This window comes from Anguilla anguilla, chromosome 1 (assembly GCF_013347855.1).
Source record: "Anguilla anguilla isolate fAngAng1 chromosome 1, fAngAng1.pri, whole genome shotgun sequence".
Lineage (NCBI taxonomy): Eukaryota > Metazoa > Chordata > Actinopteri > Anguilliformes > Anguillidae > Anguilla > Anguilla anguilla.
The window spans coordinates 39646905-39662760 of record NC_049201.1 but is presented as its reverse complement, the minus strand read 5'-3'; the positions used below and the strand labels follow the sequence as shown (position 1 = coordinate 39662760).

At 44.2% G+C, this 15856-nt stretch overlaps 1 protein-coding gene across 2 annotated transcripts in view; it reads right to left on the bottom strand.

The window, feature by feature from the left end:
- The window catches only part of kiaa0586 (KIAA0586 ortholog), a 206722-nt gene that overhangs the window by 54924 nt on the left and 135942 nt on the right, over positions 1-15856 (bottom strand). For both annotated transcript variants that reach the window (XM_035416304.1, XM_035416312.1), the window contains 8 exons: positions 13810-13988; positions 13511-13617; positions 9447-9631; positions 8908-9070; positions 8078-8279; positions 5544-5797; positions 5033-5109; positions 2803-2937 (listed from right to left, as the gene is read on the bottom strand). In XM_035416304.1, the coding sequence (XP_035272195.1) occupies positions 2803-2937; positions 5033-5109; positions 5544-5797; positions 8078-8279; positions 8908-9070; positions 9447-9631; positions 13511-13617; positions 13810-13988 (1302 nt within the window). The remainder of the gene's footprint in view (positions 1-2802; positions 2938-5032; positions 5110-5543; positions 5798-8077; positions 8280-8907; positions 9071-9446; positions 9632-13510; positions 13618-13809; positions 13989-15856) is intronic.

Here is a 15856-nt window from a genome sequence, read left to right as displayed (position 1 = left end):
AGCAGAGCCTGTCCTAAAATCCCCACATAAACGCGATAAGGGGGTCGGTGGCAAGGAAAAAATCTTTCTCTCTCACAAATCTTTGTCTTTTTAATTAAAATAAACATCTTCAAGGTTTATTTTCTTTTAAACATGATTCTCTTTGTGTTGTGGATAAAGTAATTGTTAAAATGATCCACCCCTTGCAGTCATTCTCATATTCAAAACACAGGTCAAATAAAACCCTGTCATCCTGTTTACCTTGGGAGCGTTTGTGTATTCCTGAAAATACTACATTATTATTCTACTCTGGAAGAAGCCATTTTCCACCCAGTTCCCCCATTTGTATGTTCATGCGCAGGCGTCTGTGTGGAATTTCCAGGGAAGCAAACAACTCCAGTTACTCCATTCCAGGAGGATGAAATAGAAAATGAAGGCAGAGTTATTTCATGGGCATTCATGGGTTTTGGAATTCAGTGCATTTTCCCCAGATCTGCTTCTGCATTTTTGGGCGGGAAGTCGCTGTGTTCACATAAATCTTGTTCCAAAGGGGAGGGTGGTGTAGCTGCGTTTCAATGAACAAAACCTAACCGACAGCCATCACCAAATCCAGAAAGTAAAAAACCTGACTCACAGACATCATCAAATCCAGAAAAGACAAAGCCCGACTCACACCCAATATCAAGTGAAAGGCTAAGTTGTGCATCCTAAGGAAAGCTGACGCACTCGACTTCCCTGGTTGTTCCTAGCACAGTAGAGGCGTACACTCAGTGGCCACTTTATTAGGCACATGTTAACCCCTTCTGCAGCACCCCCTTTTTAACACAAGCCTGAAAGTGACATACCCAAAGTAAAATGGCTACAATTATTGAACCATTTTGACTACAGGCATAATCAGCCATAAAGTCTTTTCTGAAAGGTAACCATTGGAGGATTGTTTTCCCAGATAATATTTGTTATGCTAAATATTACTGAAACAAATTAACAGAAGCTCAAACAGAGTAAGTTCTTTCTCACCTAAAAGATTTTTTTTTGAGTGGAGTGGAGTAATGTTGCCAGTGTGCGTACTGTAAAAGCTATAATTTGTTTACGTAGGGGAAGCAATACGTGTCCTTTAATGCAAGCCTAACAACCTGCACACCTTTGGAAACATAATCTCATTGGCTAAAACACATCTTGGTCATCACTATAATAGCTGGGCATTGGTTGGCTGTGTACTGGGTAGAAGTTATACTGCCCATGATGAGTCGTTTCTTGAGCACGGCAGTCTCATTGGCTATACTGAGGGATTGCTCATGATAATTTCTCCAGAGAACTGCAAAGTAAACAATGCACATCGATGTTTCTCTGAGGTAGCACTTTTTGAGGACTAAAAACTACTATGGATTTTGTTCACTGGACCCTTTCCGTGATAAAGATACCAACTTTACCGTGATTCCTGTTGTTTGTGTATTTCAAAAATGCATAGAATGTAAGGACCCTGCAACCCTCCACACATTACAAAATAATAAGTTGTTCATCGCTAAAACACTGGCATCGTAAAATACCTTATAGGGCCAGAACCGTGAGTTTTATTTTAACACTTTAAAATGGTAAATCGTATGACCAGATTGATTGAAAATTTAGCTGAAAATGAAACAACTGAATGAAAAGGAATAAACCCACTCTGGCCAGTATGACCTAAGCGGTTAATGCGAATAGCCTACTCCCCCAAACAGCAAATCAAGTGCCTGCAGATGAACATATAAAGCATTCAGATATTTTGAAAAGCTTTAGTTTTGTTCAACCAAACATCAGAATTGGAAAGACGCATGGCCTAAGCAACTATGATCATGGTGTGATTGCTGGTGCAAGACATGGTGATTCCATCATCTCAGAAACAGCTGCCCTACAGTCTCTAGAGTTTACAGAGAATGACACAATAAACAAACAACGACAGACATTGATGCAAAGCACCGCGAGTGCTAATAGCTCCCCCTTGTGGAGAATCCTCAACCTGCTAAATGTGAGTGAGTGAGCGAGTTACAAGGCAGGTCCAGGAGGTGCTTCACATCTAAAAACACCTAGCTCTGTGGGCTAAAACACCTTGTCAATGAGAGAATGGGCAGACTCATACAAGCTAACAGAAAGGCCACAAATGCTCAATTAACAGCTGTTTACAATAGTGATGTGTAGAAGGGCATTTCTGAACATACAACACATTGCAGCAAACGGACTACAGCAGGAGAAGATAATGCCTGGTTTCACTTCTGTCAGCTAAGAACAAGATGATGAGGCTACAGTGGGCATGTGATCACCAAAACTGGATGATTGATGATTGGAAAACTGCCTGGTCTGATGAATCTCGATTTCTGCTGAGACACACAGATGGTAGGGGCAGAATTTGGCATGACCAGCGTGAATCCAAGGATCCATCTTGCCTTGTGTTAATGCTGCAGATAGGTGGTGGTGTAATGGTGTGAGGAATGTTTTCCTGGCATTAGTTCCCTTTATACCAGTTAGCATCATGTGAATGCCACAGCATACCTGTGAAAATTCCACTTCAAAATCACGCTGTTTGGGAGTCCAAAGGGGATCCTACCTGGTACTACACAGGAGCACCTAATAAAGTGGCCACTGACTGTAGGTGCGTGGCTTTGAGAGCAGGGCTACCTCGCGGTGGTAGGTAACCTCCTGGAGGTAGGGGGCAGTGTTTTAGGGGAGGACTACCTTGGGGTGGTAGGTAACCTCCTGGAGGTAGGGGGCAGTGTTTTAGGGGAGGACTACCTTGGGGTGGTAGGTAACCTCCTGAAGGTAGGGGGCAGTGTTTCAGGGGAGAACTACCTCGGGGTGGTGAGAGACCTCTTGCAGCAGCATGGGACCCTGGTCCATTTTGGCCAGCAGCGAGAGGAAGGGGTCGCGGTGGTGTGGGACCCGAGGCCTCCTCACCACCTGGCCCTCGCTGGGCGGGTCATAATCCTGGAACAGGGGACAGGGGAGGGGCGGGATTACACACAGCAGATTTACACCAGCACAATCAACACAGCCACTAACACAGCACACTAATGAAGAAAGGGTGTGTGTGTGCGTGTGTGTGTGTGTGCGCGTGTGCGTGTGTGTGTGTGTGTGTGTGTGTGTGTGTGTGTGTGTGTGTGTGCGAGCGCAAGTGTGCCTGTGCATGTTGGTTTCTGTTTATCTGTGTTTTTAAGTAGAGTGCCTTCTGAAAGTTTTCACCCTCCCTGATTATTTCAAAGTCAAATATAGATATTTCTCAGGGAATAGGGGATTTATTCTCCTTGAATAAACTCACTAATATCAAAATGAAATAGAGGTCTCTAGAATTACACTAAGAATAAAAATGTAAAAATGACCAGAAAAGTATGCACCCCCTTTACACTAATAACCTAAACAGGTCCAGGTGTACTCCATTTTCTTGAGAGATCAAACTAAATACAGTAATGAGGTCCACCTACAGTGAGCTCCATAATGTTTGAGACTTTTTTTTCTTAATTTTATTCTGTACTCCACTATTTTTGTAATCACAATCCACATGTGGGTTATGACATAAGTCACTTATTGTACGTCGCTTTGGATAAAAGCGTCTGCCAAATAAATGTGATGTAATGTAAATGTAATGCAGATTTTATTAAAGATTTTATTATTATGTAATGCCAGCTTTTATTAAAGGGTATTTTCATACATTCACCATGTAGAAATAACAGCACTTTTTATGCATAGTCACCGATTTCAGGGCTGTCAGTATTCTGGAACAGCCCAGCCAAAGCCCATACTTAAATCCAAATAAAAATCTGAGCAAATACAGACATGAGAAGACTCTGTCTTCTGTAGAGCTGTAATTCTTGCTAAAGGTGATTCTATAGAGTCTGGGGGTGAATACTTTTGTAAATTAGAAATGTAATTCTTCAATTTAAAAAAGTGTTAAATAAAAAAATATTTTTTGCATCATAAATTTGTAGAATTTATTTCTGATATTTCAATGCATTATAATTTTACGAAGTAACGGGATGAAATGTGAACCAGCTGAGGAAGGGTGAACACCTTCTGAAGGCACGGTATGTGTCTGAGGCTGTGGGGGAATATGCAGGGTGAGCTCAGTTCAGTGGACACTGAGAGAAGGTGCTGCACTTGTAGCCACTGGCAGCTTAATGTATATAAAGCTAACAAGAAAACATGGAAACTGCACAGAACTCCAAATGGAAGGGTTCTGGTGGTCCCATAACAGAATGGGGCCTGCATTCCTGACATGGCTTCGGTGCAGTCGTGCCCTCAAAAAGCAAGGTCAATGTTAACCATTTCTTAATTGTACTGAGCTACTGCACCATCTTCACCTCATGTGGAAGCATTTCGTTCCTGCGAGGTGTCTTCCAAAATGGCAATGCCCCCGTTCACAGAGCATCAGCAGCAGCCCAGTAGTTTGATGAGCACAAAATGGACGGTAACCATTCTGTGTCACCAGAACTGAACCCACATGATCACTTAAGCAATGCTCTGGATGCCTGAGGTTTTGCTCTCCAATGATGAGCCAGGCATAAAATGAGGGACTTGTGGAAGAGTGGTGCTGTGTTACTTGGCAGAACCCCAAACGGTGGGAGGCTATGCCAGCGTACACGGGCTGCGCTGGCCACAGTGAGGGGCCCAAACACCCTAAGAGACTCACATCAGGGATTCCTTTATTTTGTGTGTGTGCGCATGCATGTACACATGTGTTTACTGTGTGTGTGTATGCATGCTGTACATGCATGTTTACCAGTACAATATGAAAGTGTACGTGTATATAGATGTATACACGTAAGTGCGTATAAATGTGTGAACAGTATGTGACTGTACAAACGTGTGTGTGAGTGTGAGTCAGTGTATTCGCATATGAACATCAAGTGAATGTGAGTGTGCGTATGTACAGTTTGTCAAGGTTTGTGTATGTGAATATGCGTGCATGGACAGTAAATGTATGAATATGTGTGTGTGTTTGCGAGTATGTGAGCGTGTGTGTGTGTGTGTGTGCATGTGTGTGAGTGTGTGTGCATATCAATAGTGAGTGAGTGCAAGCTCTCACAATGTCCAGGACTCCATGCAGGGAGCTGGAGAGACTTGTGTTGAAGGCAGGTAAAGTCAGTCCTTCCTCTGCCATAACTGTGGGAACAGGAGACACTGCCAGCTTAAATAAGGACTTATTTTACTCATAAAGCTAGCTATTTCAAACAAATAAATATTGTGGAACATATATTAAAATAAGGCACAATGCTAGAAGCTATAAATACAATACATGTCCTGATATGAAATTTAAACATCGTTTAGCCTTGTCGACCTTCAGGCAACATGAGCCAGATGAGGTGCCGATAAAAGTCCGCCCATCCTCCTGGTCAGTTACTACTTCTACATAATGGTCTTGGGAGGAGGGGCTTCAGCTGCAGCCAGTGATTCAAGGGGACTCTACCACTGACTTACAAACACAATGCTGGCTGAAGCGCACTACACCAGATCACAGAAGTCAGTAGCTTGTAGATTGCAGATGTTGGTGTAGAATAGCGGACAGTGCGACTCAGAGGAGGCGGGGGCAGGGTTACCTCTCGCTGCTGCCATGGGTCCAGAGCTGAGGAGCAGCTCCCCCTCTGAGATGTGCCTGCCGGCTGCGTCCGTCTCTGTGACGGACGGACTCGAGCTGCTGTCCGCACTGGAGGGAGAGGAGGCGGGGGGTGGGGTCTCAGGCAAAAGGGGAGGGGTCGTGGAGTGTCGGGGTGGGGACGGCTGCTTTGGAAGAAGAGGCGGAGATACGGACACCAGGCTGACAGGCTCCTCCTCTTTAGCAACGGACATTACCCTGTGGGGGGAGACACAAGCAAGTAAGTCTTGGAAATAGAAATGTATTATCTACCACTGGTGAACTATGTACTGTGTTTATTTTCTTTTTAACTCATAAATACCTTTCATATAAACAATTGTACAACAATTTCCAATATCTACAATTTTTAAATTAATAATTAATTAATTAATTAATGTCTAATTGTGTGTAATATTGCTTCAAGTAATACCATTTCTTGTCTGGAGGACAAAAACACTAATAATGGGACTACATGAAAACGGGATTTATGCTTCTTATGTTCTTGACTAAAATGCCTTACAGGGGAAAAAAAACTATTATTAGAAGTTCATGGCCAGGGAATTTGTAAGATATTCTAACATAAATGGTCACATTCAGATAATTAACTTTGATTGAAGCTTTCGTAAGCTTGCTTTAGTATAGCTTAGCCTCAGAATGTTCAGCATTTCTGCACTTTCATTGATGCACACACTGGATTAATAGCACTTATACCAGACCCTGATGTCAATTCACACAGTAGACAGCAGAGGGGGCTGTTGTTTAAAAAATCCCTCGGTCTGTTCAGTAAATTGTAGTCCCTTTCTTTTGTTTTGCCAGTTCAGAATTCTGAATAGAAGAGTGACCAGCCAGCAGTTAATATGAATACTGAAGCAGCCATATTTTTCTGCCAGGATGAATTCTCTCACACAAGCAGACTGGATGGGACCGGGACTGTCTGTGCAGACTGTGGTGAGTGAGAGTGCTAAAGGCATATCGATATATGACACCTTGTAATGATAGAAAAATTACATCAAATACATCTCAAATTACAACCAAGCATTTGGTGGTTAAGTAAGGACAACACAGCCTCACAATTATGGCTTCTAATTTGCAATACAATATCTTGGATCATCTCATTTGTAATGCAATCTCCTGAAAAAGCTTGATATGGTATTTTATAGAGTCCTGTCATAGCATGGCCAGATGTTACATAATCAATCAAAATTTCCACAGGCCAATCCAACACCACATGCTTTCCAAATATTAGCATTTTTCCGCAATATTAGCATATTTACATATCTTCCATTGCTGAAGATAAACAAGAAGATTACAAAAAGCGGACACAGATATTTACAATTAGTTACAAAAGTTGGTGCTACCAGCGGATGCTTCAAATTTTAGGAGACAAAAAAGCAAAGACATGTTTAGTGCACTATGTGGATTGGGTCAGTAAAAGGGATAAAAGTATTTATTGAATTCCACTCTTGTGGTTTATGAGTGTTGCGTCTGATTGAATTCAATTCTACTGGTCTATAAGCATTCGGTTTGACTGGATTGAATTCTACTGGTCTAAGAGTGTTGAGTTTGACTGAATTCCAGTCCACTGGTCTAAGAGTGTTGGGTTTGACTGAATTCCAGTCCACTGGTCTAAGAGTGTTGGGTTTGACTGAATTCCAGTCCACTGGTCTAAGAGTGTTGAGTTTGACTGAATTCCAGTCCACGGGTCCAAGAGTGTTGAGTTTGACTGAATTCCAGTCCACTGGTCTAAGAGTGTTGAGTTTGACTGAATTCCAGTCCACTGGTCCAAGAGTGTTGTGTTTGACTGAATTCCAGTCCACTGGTCTAAGAGTGTTGAGTTTGACTGAATTCCAGTCCACTGGTCTAAGAGTGTTGAGTTTGACTGAATTCCAGTCCACTGGTCTAAGAGTGTTGTGTTTGACTGAATTCCAGTCCACTGGTCTAAGAGTGTTGTGTTTGACTGAATTCCAGTCCACTGGTCTATGAGAGTTGTGTTTGACTGAATTCCAGTCCACTGGTCTAAGAGTGTTGAGTTTGACTGAATTCCAGTCCACTGGTCTATGAGAGTTGTGTTTGACTGAATTCCAGTCCACTGGTCTATGAGAGTTGTGTTTGACTGAATTCCAGTCCACTGGTCTAAGAGTGTTGAGTTTGACTGAATTCCAGTCCATTGGTCTATGAAGGTTGTGTTTGACTGAATTCTAGTCCACTGGTCTAAGAGTGTTGAGTTTGACTGAATTCCAGTCCACTGGTCTATGAGAGTTGTGTTTGACTGAATTCTAGTCCACTGATCTATGAGTGTTGAGTTTAACAGAATTCCAGTCTATTGGTCTGTGAGTGTTGAGTTTAACAGAATTCCAGTCTATTGGTCTGTGAGTGTTGAGTTTAACAGAATTCCAGTCTATTGGTCTGTGAGTGTTGGGTTTGACTGAATTCTACTCCACTGGTTTGTGAGTGATGGGTTCTGTGAGTGTTCAATGGCAGGCAGACAGACAGACTCACACTGGCCTGTGGTACTGCAGGGAGTCCTCAATATCACAGTGTGGGACCTCCTCCTCCAGGGGGAGCTCGGCATCTCCCCAGGGGTTGAGGTGTCGCGCTGACTCCATACTCTGAGGAGTGGGAAGGGCTGGGGGCGTTGCCACTCGAGGTGGAGATGAGACAGGAGTGATGGTGGGAGTGGCCACTGGACTCCGTTCTGCTCCTGCGGTGAATGCAAGGCAACAGAGATAATAGGATTTGAGACTATGACACTGCAGGGATAAATCCCATATGATTTTAGATTATGATGCTACAGGGATATCTCATATGATTTGAGATCATGATGCTACAGGGATATCTCCTATATGATTTGAGATCATGATGCTACAGGGATACCTCTTATATGATTTGAGATCATGATGCAACAGGGATATCTCCTATATGATTTGAGATCATGACACTACAGGGATATCTCCTATATGATTTGAGATTATGATGCTACAGGGATATCTCCTATATGATTTGAGATCATGACACTACAGGGATAGCTCCTATATGATTTGAGATCATGACACTACAGGGATAGCTCCTATATGATTTGAGATCATGACACTACAGGGAAATCTCCTATATGATTTGAGATCATGACACTACAGGGAAATCTCCTATATGATTTGAGATCATGACACTACAGGGATATCTCCTATATGATTTGAGATCATGATGCTACAGGCATAATGCCTAATTTGAGAGCATAATGATGTCACAGGGACGACAGCTGTTTGATCAGATGTGAAAGCTATCTGATTGCTATATGACCGCAGACGATGAGACGGAGATTCAGCTCTGACCTGCAGGCCCTGTGCCCCGGTCCTCAGGGGGCAGGAGGTCCCGGGGCGACTCAGTGGTGGAGCCCTGTTCTGAGGGCTCCGGGGTGCTGTGAGGAGAAGGCTCTTTGGCTAGGGGCAGGGGGCTCTCCCTGGGACTGGGCACAGGCGTGGGCACCACCACCTCCTTCAAAGACACGACACACAATAACCTGGTTACCATGTAGCTCATGGCTCGAAAGAGGCCACACACCTGTTGCAACTAGGATGAAAAAGAAATGTATAAAAATGTATGTGCACCCAAGCACACACACACACACACACACACACACACACACACACACACACACGCAAACACACAAACACACACACACACACACACACACACGCAAACACACAAACACACAAACACACACACACACACACAAAAACACACAAACACACACACAAGCACAAGCATGCATGGGTGATGAGGAGGAGACAGGAGCACAGGCTGGTGAGGAGGAGGAGGCAGGAGCACAGGGCAGTGAAAGGGTGAGGGGGAGGTAAAGCAGCTTACTCACCGCTGTGCATGGGACGTCCAGAGGCTGGGGGGGTGTGGTGGGCCGTCCTTGCCCCTCTCTCTGGCCGAGCATGAGGGCAACAGTCTCGGCCAGGGCATCAGTCACATACTGGCGGATCAAGGCCGAATCGACTGGAACTCCCGCATCCACAAAATACTGCAGGCCCCCTCCACCAGCCGCTTCGACTGACAACAGAAAGCAAACAGACCATTAGGAGTGTTCCAGAATAAACCTCACAGACCTTAAGAACTGTTCCAGAAAAAACCACACCGACCATAAAGATTATTCCAGAATAAACCACACAGACCATAGGAAGTGTTCCAGAATAAACCACACAGACCATGAAGACCATTCCAGAAAAAACACACAGACCATAAGAACTGTTCCAGCGTAGACCACACAGACCATAAGAGCTGTTTCAGAGAAACCATACAGACCTTAAGGACTGTTTGTGAATAAACCACACATACCATAAAAACAAACCAAGTTCCAGTTTATTTTATTTAGAGGAACCACACAGACCATAAGTACGGGTCCAGAACAAACAGAACAAACCATACAGAGCATAAAGGACTGCTTCATAACAAACCACATAGACCATAAGGACGGTTCCTGAACAAACCGAACAAACCATACAGAGCACAAAGGACTGCTTCATAACAAACCACACAGACCATAAGGACTGTTCCAGTATAAACCACACATATCATAATGACTGTTCCAGAACTAACCACACAGACCATAAGGATGGTTCCAGAATAAACTAGAGATACCCTAAAGACTGTTCCAGAACAAACCACACAAACCAAAAGTGCAATTTCAGAGAAACCACACAGACCATAAGGACTATTCCAGAATAAACCACACAGACCATAAGGACTATTCCAGAATAAACCACACAGACCATAAGGACTGTTCCAGAATAAACCACACAGACCATAAGGACTGTTCCAGAATAAACCACGCAGACCATAAGGACCACTTCAGAGAAACCACACAGTCTGTAAGGACCATTCCAGACCAGTCAGACCTTAAAAAGAAACATGTTGTTAATTTAAGTTCAGTTTATTGATATGTTTATTAAATACCGTAGCTGTCAAGTGGTGATTCATAGCCCCTATAAAATCAATGTTATTTGGCTAACAAAGCTAATGGCCAACAGAGAGTGAGCTACGCAAATTCTATATTGGAGGGCTTTAAGCCCAACATGTCCCCAATTTATGACATAATTTGTGGTGAGAAAGTCGTCGGGCCTGGGTCTAAAATATGCTAACTATCCCTTTAAGGACCAATCCAGAGCAAACTGACGAGGGGTCACCTGCGTAGCCCGAACAGCCTGGCACACTTGACTGCAGCAGCGCGAGTGATAATAATGAGCGAGACCAACACATGGCCTTGGCCTGAAGACTCATCTCTTCAGACTATACCTAGACTAACCACCACCACGCTGTATAAATATTTTTTTTTAAATTTAAAAAAATACCCTTTTTCCTGTCACTTGTTACATGTTGCCCCATCCCTGCACTTCTTGGTAAATTGTATTTGTCCTAATACTGTAGCCTATTCTTCTGCCTAGTTGGCTTTGCAGATGTTAGTCCAGGATAGTGTTCATTGTTCTCGGCTAGAAATAGCTGTACAAAATAAGTAATTGTACCTTACTGAACCCGTGTTCAGCAGTTGTCTACGATCATGAAAATGCACTTTTGTACGTCGCTTTGGATAAAAGCGTCTGCCAAATGAATGTAATGTAATGTAATGCTTTGTTTGCTTTACTCATATTTGTGTATCCACACACTGGGTGGAACTGGAGCGCGCTCAGTGAGGGGCCCAACCCAGGGCTCACTCATGTCCGGTGCTCCCCCCTGTGCATGACATGCTGCCATAGACGGTCACACAGCCATCTGCTACTGCTACATGTTTGCGGCTACACAATGTGGGAACATATTGGAACTACTACCCTACATTCACCCCCCTGCCTGTCCACAACCCTCAACACCAGGGCACAGCCAAAGACCAATCCCCCCCCCCACACACACACACACACACACACACTGTGAGAAGACATGCAGAGGCTGTTAACTGAGTAAGGAGAGAAAAAGCACACAGCGTACACACCTTCAGGGTTTCAGCGTTCTCCATTTAAAACCTGCGCACGATACTGAAGACCGCAGCCTCAGCCCTGCGTTTGATGCTCCATTGATCCTGCTATTAAACCAAAGTGAAAACTAATGGGCCAGTAAGCTGTGCGCTGCCTCGCTCCTCCATGGCGCGAAAGCCGAACCCAACTGAAATCTCTGAACTGGAAGAGCCCGGGAGATGAGAATGGCCAATTCAGCTGTAATGAGAAAACCAGTGGAGACGGGAGCTCTGGCGTGGGTCCGTTACGTGCAGGTGCTTACACTGACCCCCTGTGTGTGATCCGTGCTGCTTTTTCCTCCTGTGCTCCACCTTAACAAGCTGCTAATTACCTGACTGGCTTCACCTGCCTGTGGCCCTACAGAAAGCCTGCTGGTTCTAGGTCAGAGTAGGAAACCTGCGGAAGACTCACCAATTCTTGTTTTTCGTTGGGAGAAAGATGACTATCTGTTGCAGGCTAGTCTTCTGTAGGCCCTGCTTTGGCCTTACCTGTTATGTCCAACACCTATGACCATTTGTATATACATTTTGTGGTTTTTGGGTTATTTCTTGGGGATTTTCGTCAAACTTTGTTTTTCTTTGGGCACAAGGGACTTTATGTTGCGTTCTAATTCTTTTTGTGCTTGTTTTTGTGTTGTGGGCAGATTTGGGACGTAACATTTCCAACCTTAATGGGGAATTGCACTTCATAACACTTCTGCTTCTCATGACTAATATTGTCCTTGTAATGAATGAGTTGCCCTTATTTTTTCGATTAGTTTAGGCAGTTTAGTGTCGAACTCGAGGATGCATATCATTGCACGACTTCTGACGTGGGCGTACCTGCAGACAATAACATTAGGTTGGTCGTAGAAATAGTGTTGTATGACTACTAGCTAGCGAAACCGAAAATGTCTGAGGACGAAGGAGATTTCGTTTTTGATCATGGGATTGTTGTGCCCTATGAATTCGAGCCGGAATACGAGAGCGAGTCAGGAATGGGCAGAGATTGAGGAACCACAGGCTATTCCCAGGACAAACGGCAACTGGTGGTAGACATCCTATGTATCACAGACAGACGCGATATCGTTAGCCAGCCCACTTAGTACCTACCTCGAGCTGTTCGACCAATGATGGGAAAACGGTGGGTACAGCTCCAGGCTTCAGACGGTCACCTTGGTAGTCGGTGCCATCAAAGTGGTCGCTGCATACCCTTAGTCCTCGTTTGCAAACTTTTTTGGCTGTTATGTTAGGGTGTCTGATTACATCCAGCCATGTCTGGCACAAAGTTGCATCGTGTGGAAAACTATGAAAATGTGCTTTCAAGTCAAGTTTAACAGGGGCATTATAACAACTGGGTACATGCACCTCTTTATTACACCGATATCGCATCAAACAAAAGCTAGCAGACATTAGTTTGTTCGATTTCAACGCTAAGTTAACGGAATGTTTTGCTTCTCGCTTCTTCTCGATTTGCCACGAAACTAAATCAAAGAAGAAAAAACCGCAAATCGTACTACTATGTGGACTTGCGCTAAAAAAAAAATCGGTCTTTGTTTCTAACGTTAGACATTTAAAATGAAATAACTAATCGAAAAATGAAGGGTGACATTCATTAGAAGGACAATATCAGTCATCAGAAGCAGAAGTGTTATGAAGTGCAATTCCCCTTTAACCTAACCACTGCCGGGTCTACGGCACTTCCGCTCATTCACCGGGTACTGACACCAGAAGGCTTATCGTCACAACTGTTCTAGAGGCGCCTTGCGGTTGAAGACCCAAGTCGGATAACACGCGTAAGCACATAGCGGTCTACCGCATCACTGAAGGCCCAGGAGCCCTACACACCAAACACAGTGCTCCATATATGTGAGCCATGCCTGGGAGGCCCTGAGCGCACAGCCACACTGCGGCGGCATCTCCACCCATAAGCCCCAGCGACGGCTCACCTATATCAGAGCCGCTCTCCTCCGGCTCGGACAGGCTGGCCTGCTCCACCGGCGCACGCTGGGGACACATCCCCGCGATCGCCCTGGCCATCAGCTGCTGCTCCACCCTGCAAAGCCAAGAGTGAGCGGAGGAGCTCTGTTCCAGTTCCACATGAGAACGAACACTGAGAATCACAAAGGCCTCCACTTCTGCCACGAATATGGCAAATGGTGAAAGTGCCAATCAAAAAATTCAGCAGTGCAATGCACAAGAGCAGCATCAGAAGTACTGGAACATATAAAGACACGTGGGGCCTCACCAGTCCACCAGCCGGTTCTCCAGGGTCTCCCTCTGTTGGATGACCCCCAGGATGGGCTCTGTGCCTGGCGGGGGCCCTGACGGCTGGGGTGGGTAAGCCGGGCCGTGGTACATGGCGGCTGGAGGCTCGGCGGAACCGCTCAGCTCGATGGGCGTGTCCACAAACTCCTCCTCCGGCTCCTATGGGAGATGAGGGTCAGGGTCAGGGTTAGAGTTTGGGTTAGAGTTAAGGCCCTCACGCGTGCAGAAATCCCAGTACACCTCCCTATAGTCAGAGGGCTGGGGCTCTCAGGCTTTCAGTGCTGTTCTTCATCTGGTAGAAAAGTCCTTACTTTGAAAAAACTTTCACCTACTTCGCGTAATTTTCAAAAATGAAAGCACTGAATTATCAAAGTTACTGGCGTTCCTTGCAAATAGCACAAGGTTGTCAGCTCGCTCATCCCATTTAGATGGGAGAATTCTATGATCATTCATAAAGGATAATCCTTTTATTACAAAAATGTCCCCTTCATGTTGGGACAATTATTTCCCAAAAACCCCAAGTAATTATAAGTCTTAACAAGGTTCTACAGTGAAATAAATTACTAAAATAAATCATTTCTGCAGTCATGCACACATTTTATCATAATATGGAATTTGCAGGACAGAGTGAATCCAGTTCTAGCAAACCTTCAGGGTTTCTATTCATCACTACTGAACACCGGTGCTAGGGCACCTTCTGGGTTTATATTCATTACTACTGAACACTGGTGCTAGGGCACCTTCAGGGTTTCTATTCATCACTACTGAACACCAATGCTAGGGCACCTTCAGGGTTTATATTCATCACTAATGAACACCGGTGCTAGCAAACCTTCAGGGTTTCTATTCATCACTACTGAACACCAGTGTTAGCAAACCTTCAGGGTTTCTATTCAGCACTACTTAACACCGGTGCTAGAGCACCTTCAGGGTTTCTATTCAGCACTACTGAACACTGGTGCTAGGGCACCTTCAGGGTTTCCATTCATCACTACTGAACACTGGTGCTAGGGCACCTTCAGGGTTTCCATTCATCACTACTCAACAGTTTCTATCCTCCCTGTCTGGTGAATGTGCAGAAGCATACCGCTAAGGACTGAAACCAATAACACCCTGATGCAATCAAAGTGTAATCGTCCCTGCACCACCCTGCACCATCAAGTACATAACAAACAAATCATAAACAAGCATAAAATCAGGTAGAACAAGTGAAAATGATGGCACAAATGAATATATGCATTACAATGATAAAGGGGGTTCTATAAGAGAACCCTTGGAGTCAGTTCAGAGAGCCAAATTGTTCCAAAATGTGCTGTAGCACAGCAAAATTTTCACACAGTCAAGACAACATTACAAGCAGGCGGTGAGTTAGCCAGAAAAAGACTTCATCAGCATTGTGCGTCATACATGAATTCACAGGCTGCGACAGATCTGGCCATAGTATTTCATTTCCAATGGCCTTTGTCCAGAGTGGAAGGGAAAAATGCAGAGAGAAAGAGAGAGAGAGAGAGTGTGTCAATGAGAGAGCGAGAGACAAAAAATAAAATGATAATGAACACGGCTTTCCGCTGCCAACCAGAGAGGTTTTCTGAAGTTTACTGCTCCCTCAGCAAATTCATCACTGCTGGGGCTGAGGTATTCGGGGGTTTGGAAAGGGATGTGTTTGGAAATGGATCAGGACTTAAATGTGTAAGAGTATTAATGTTGCTCTGTGGTATTTCCTTGGCTATGTGTCTTGTTTACTAGGTGGGTTCCAAAAGGGAAATATATTACTGGGCTCATATAGAGAAAAATGAGTGATTATGAAATGAAAGAATTTCAATTCCAATGAATAACAGTGAATTGCTATTATCTACAGCCACTTTGTATTGTTGGGAATATACAGCTACAGCTCACTATATTCAGAACGATTCAACCAGAAATATTTGAATGCATCACTCTTCTCCCGCTCTCCTCATATATCCAACATTTATGCAACAAATTAAACTTCAAAGAAGAGAGAAAAAAGCACTTCTGCAGGAGTTAGT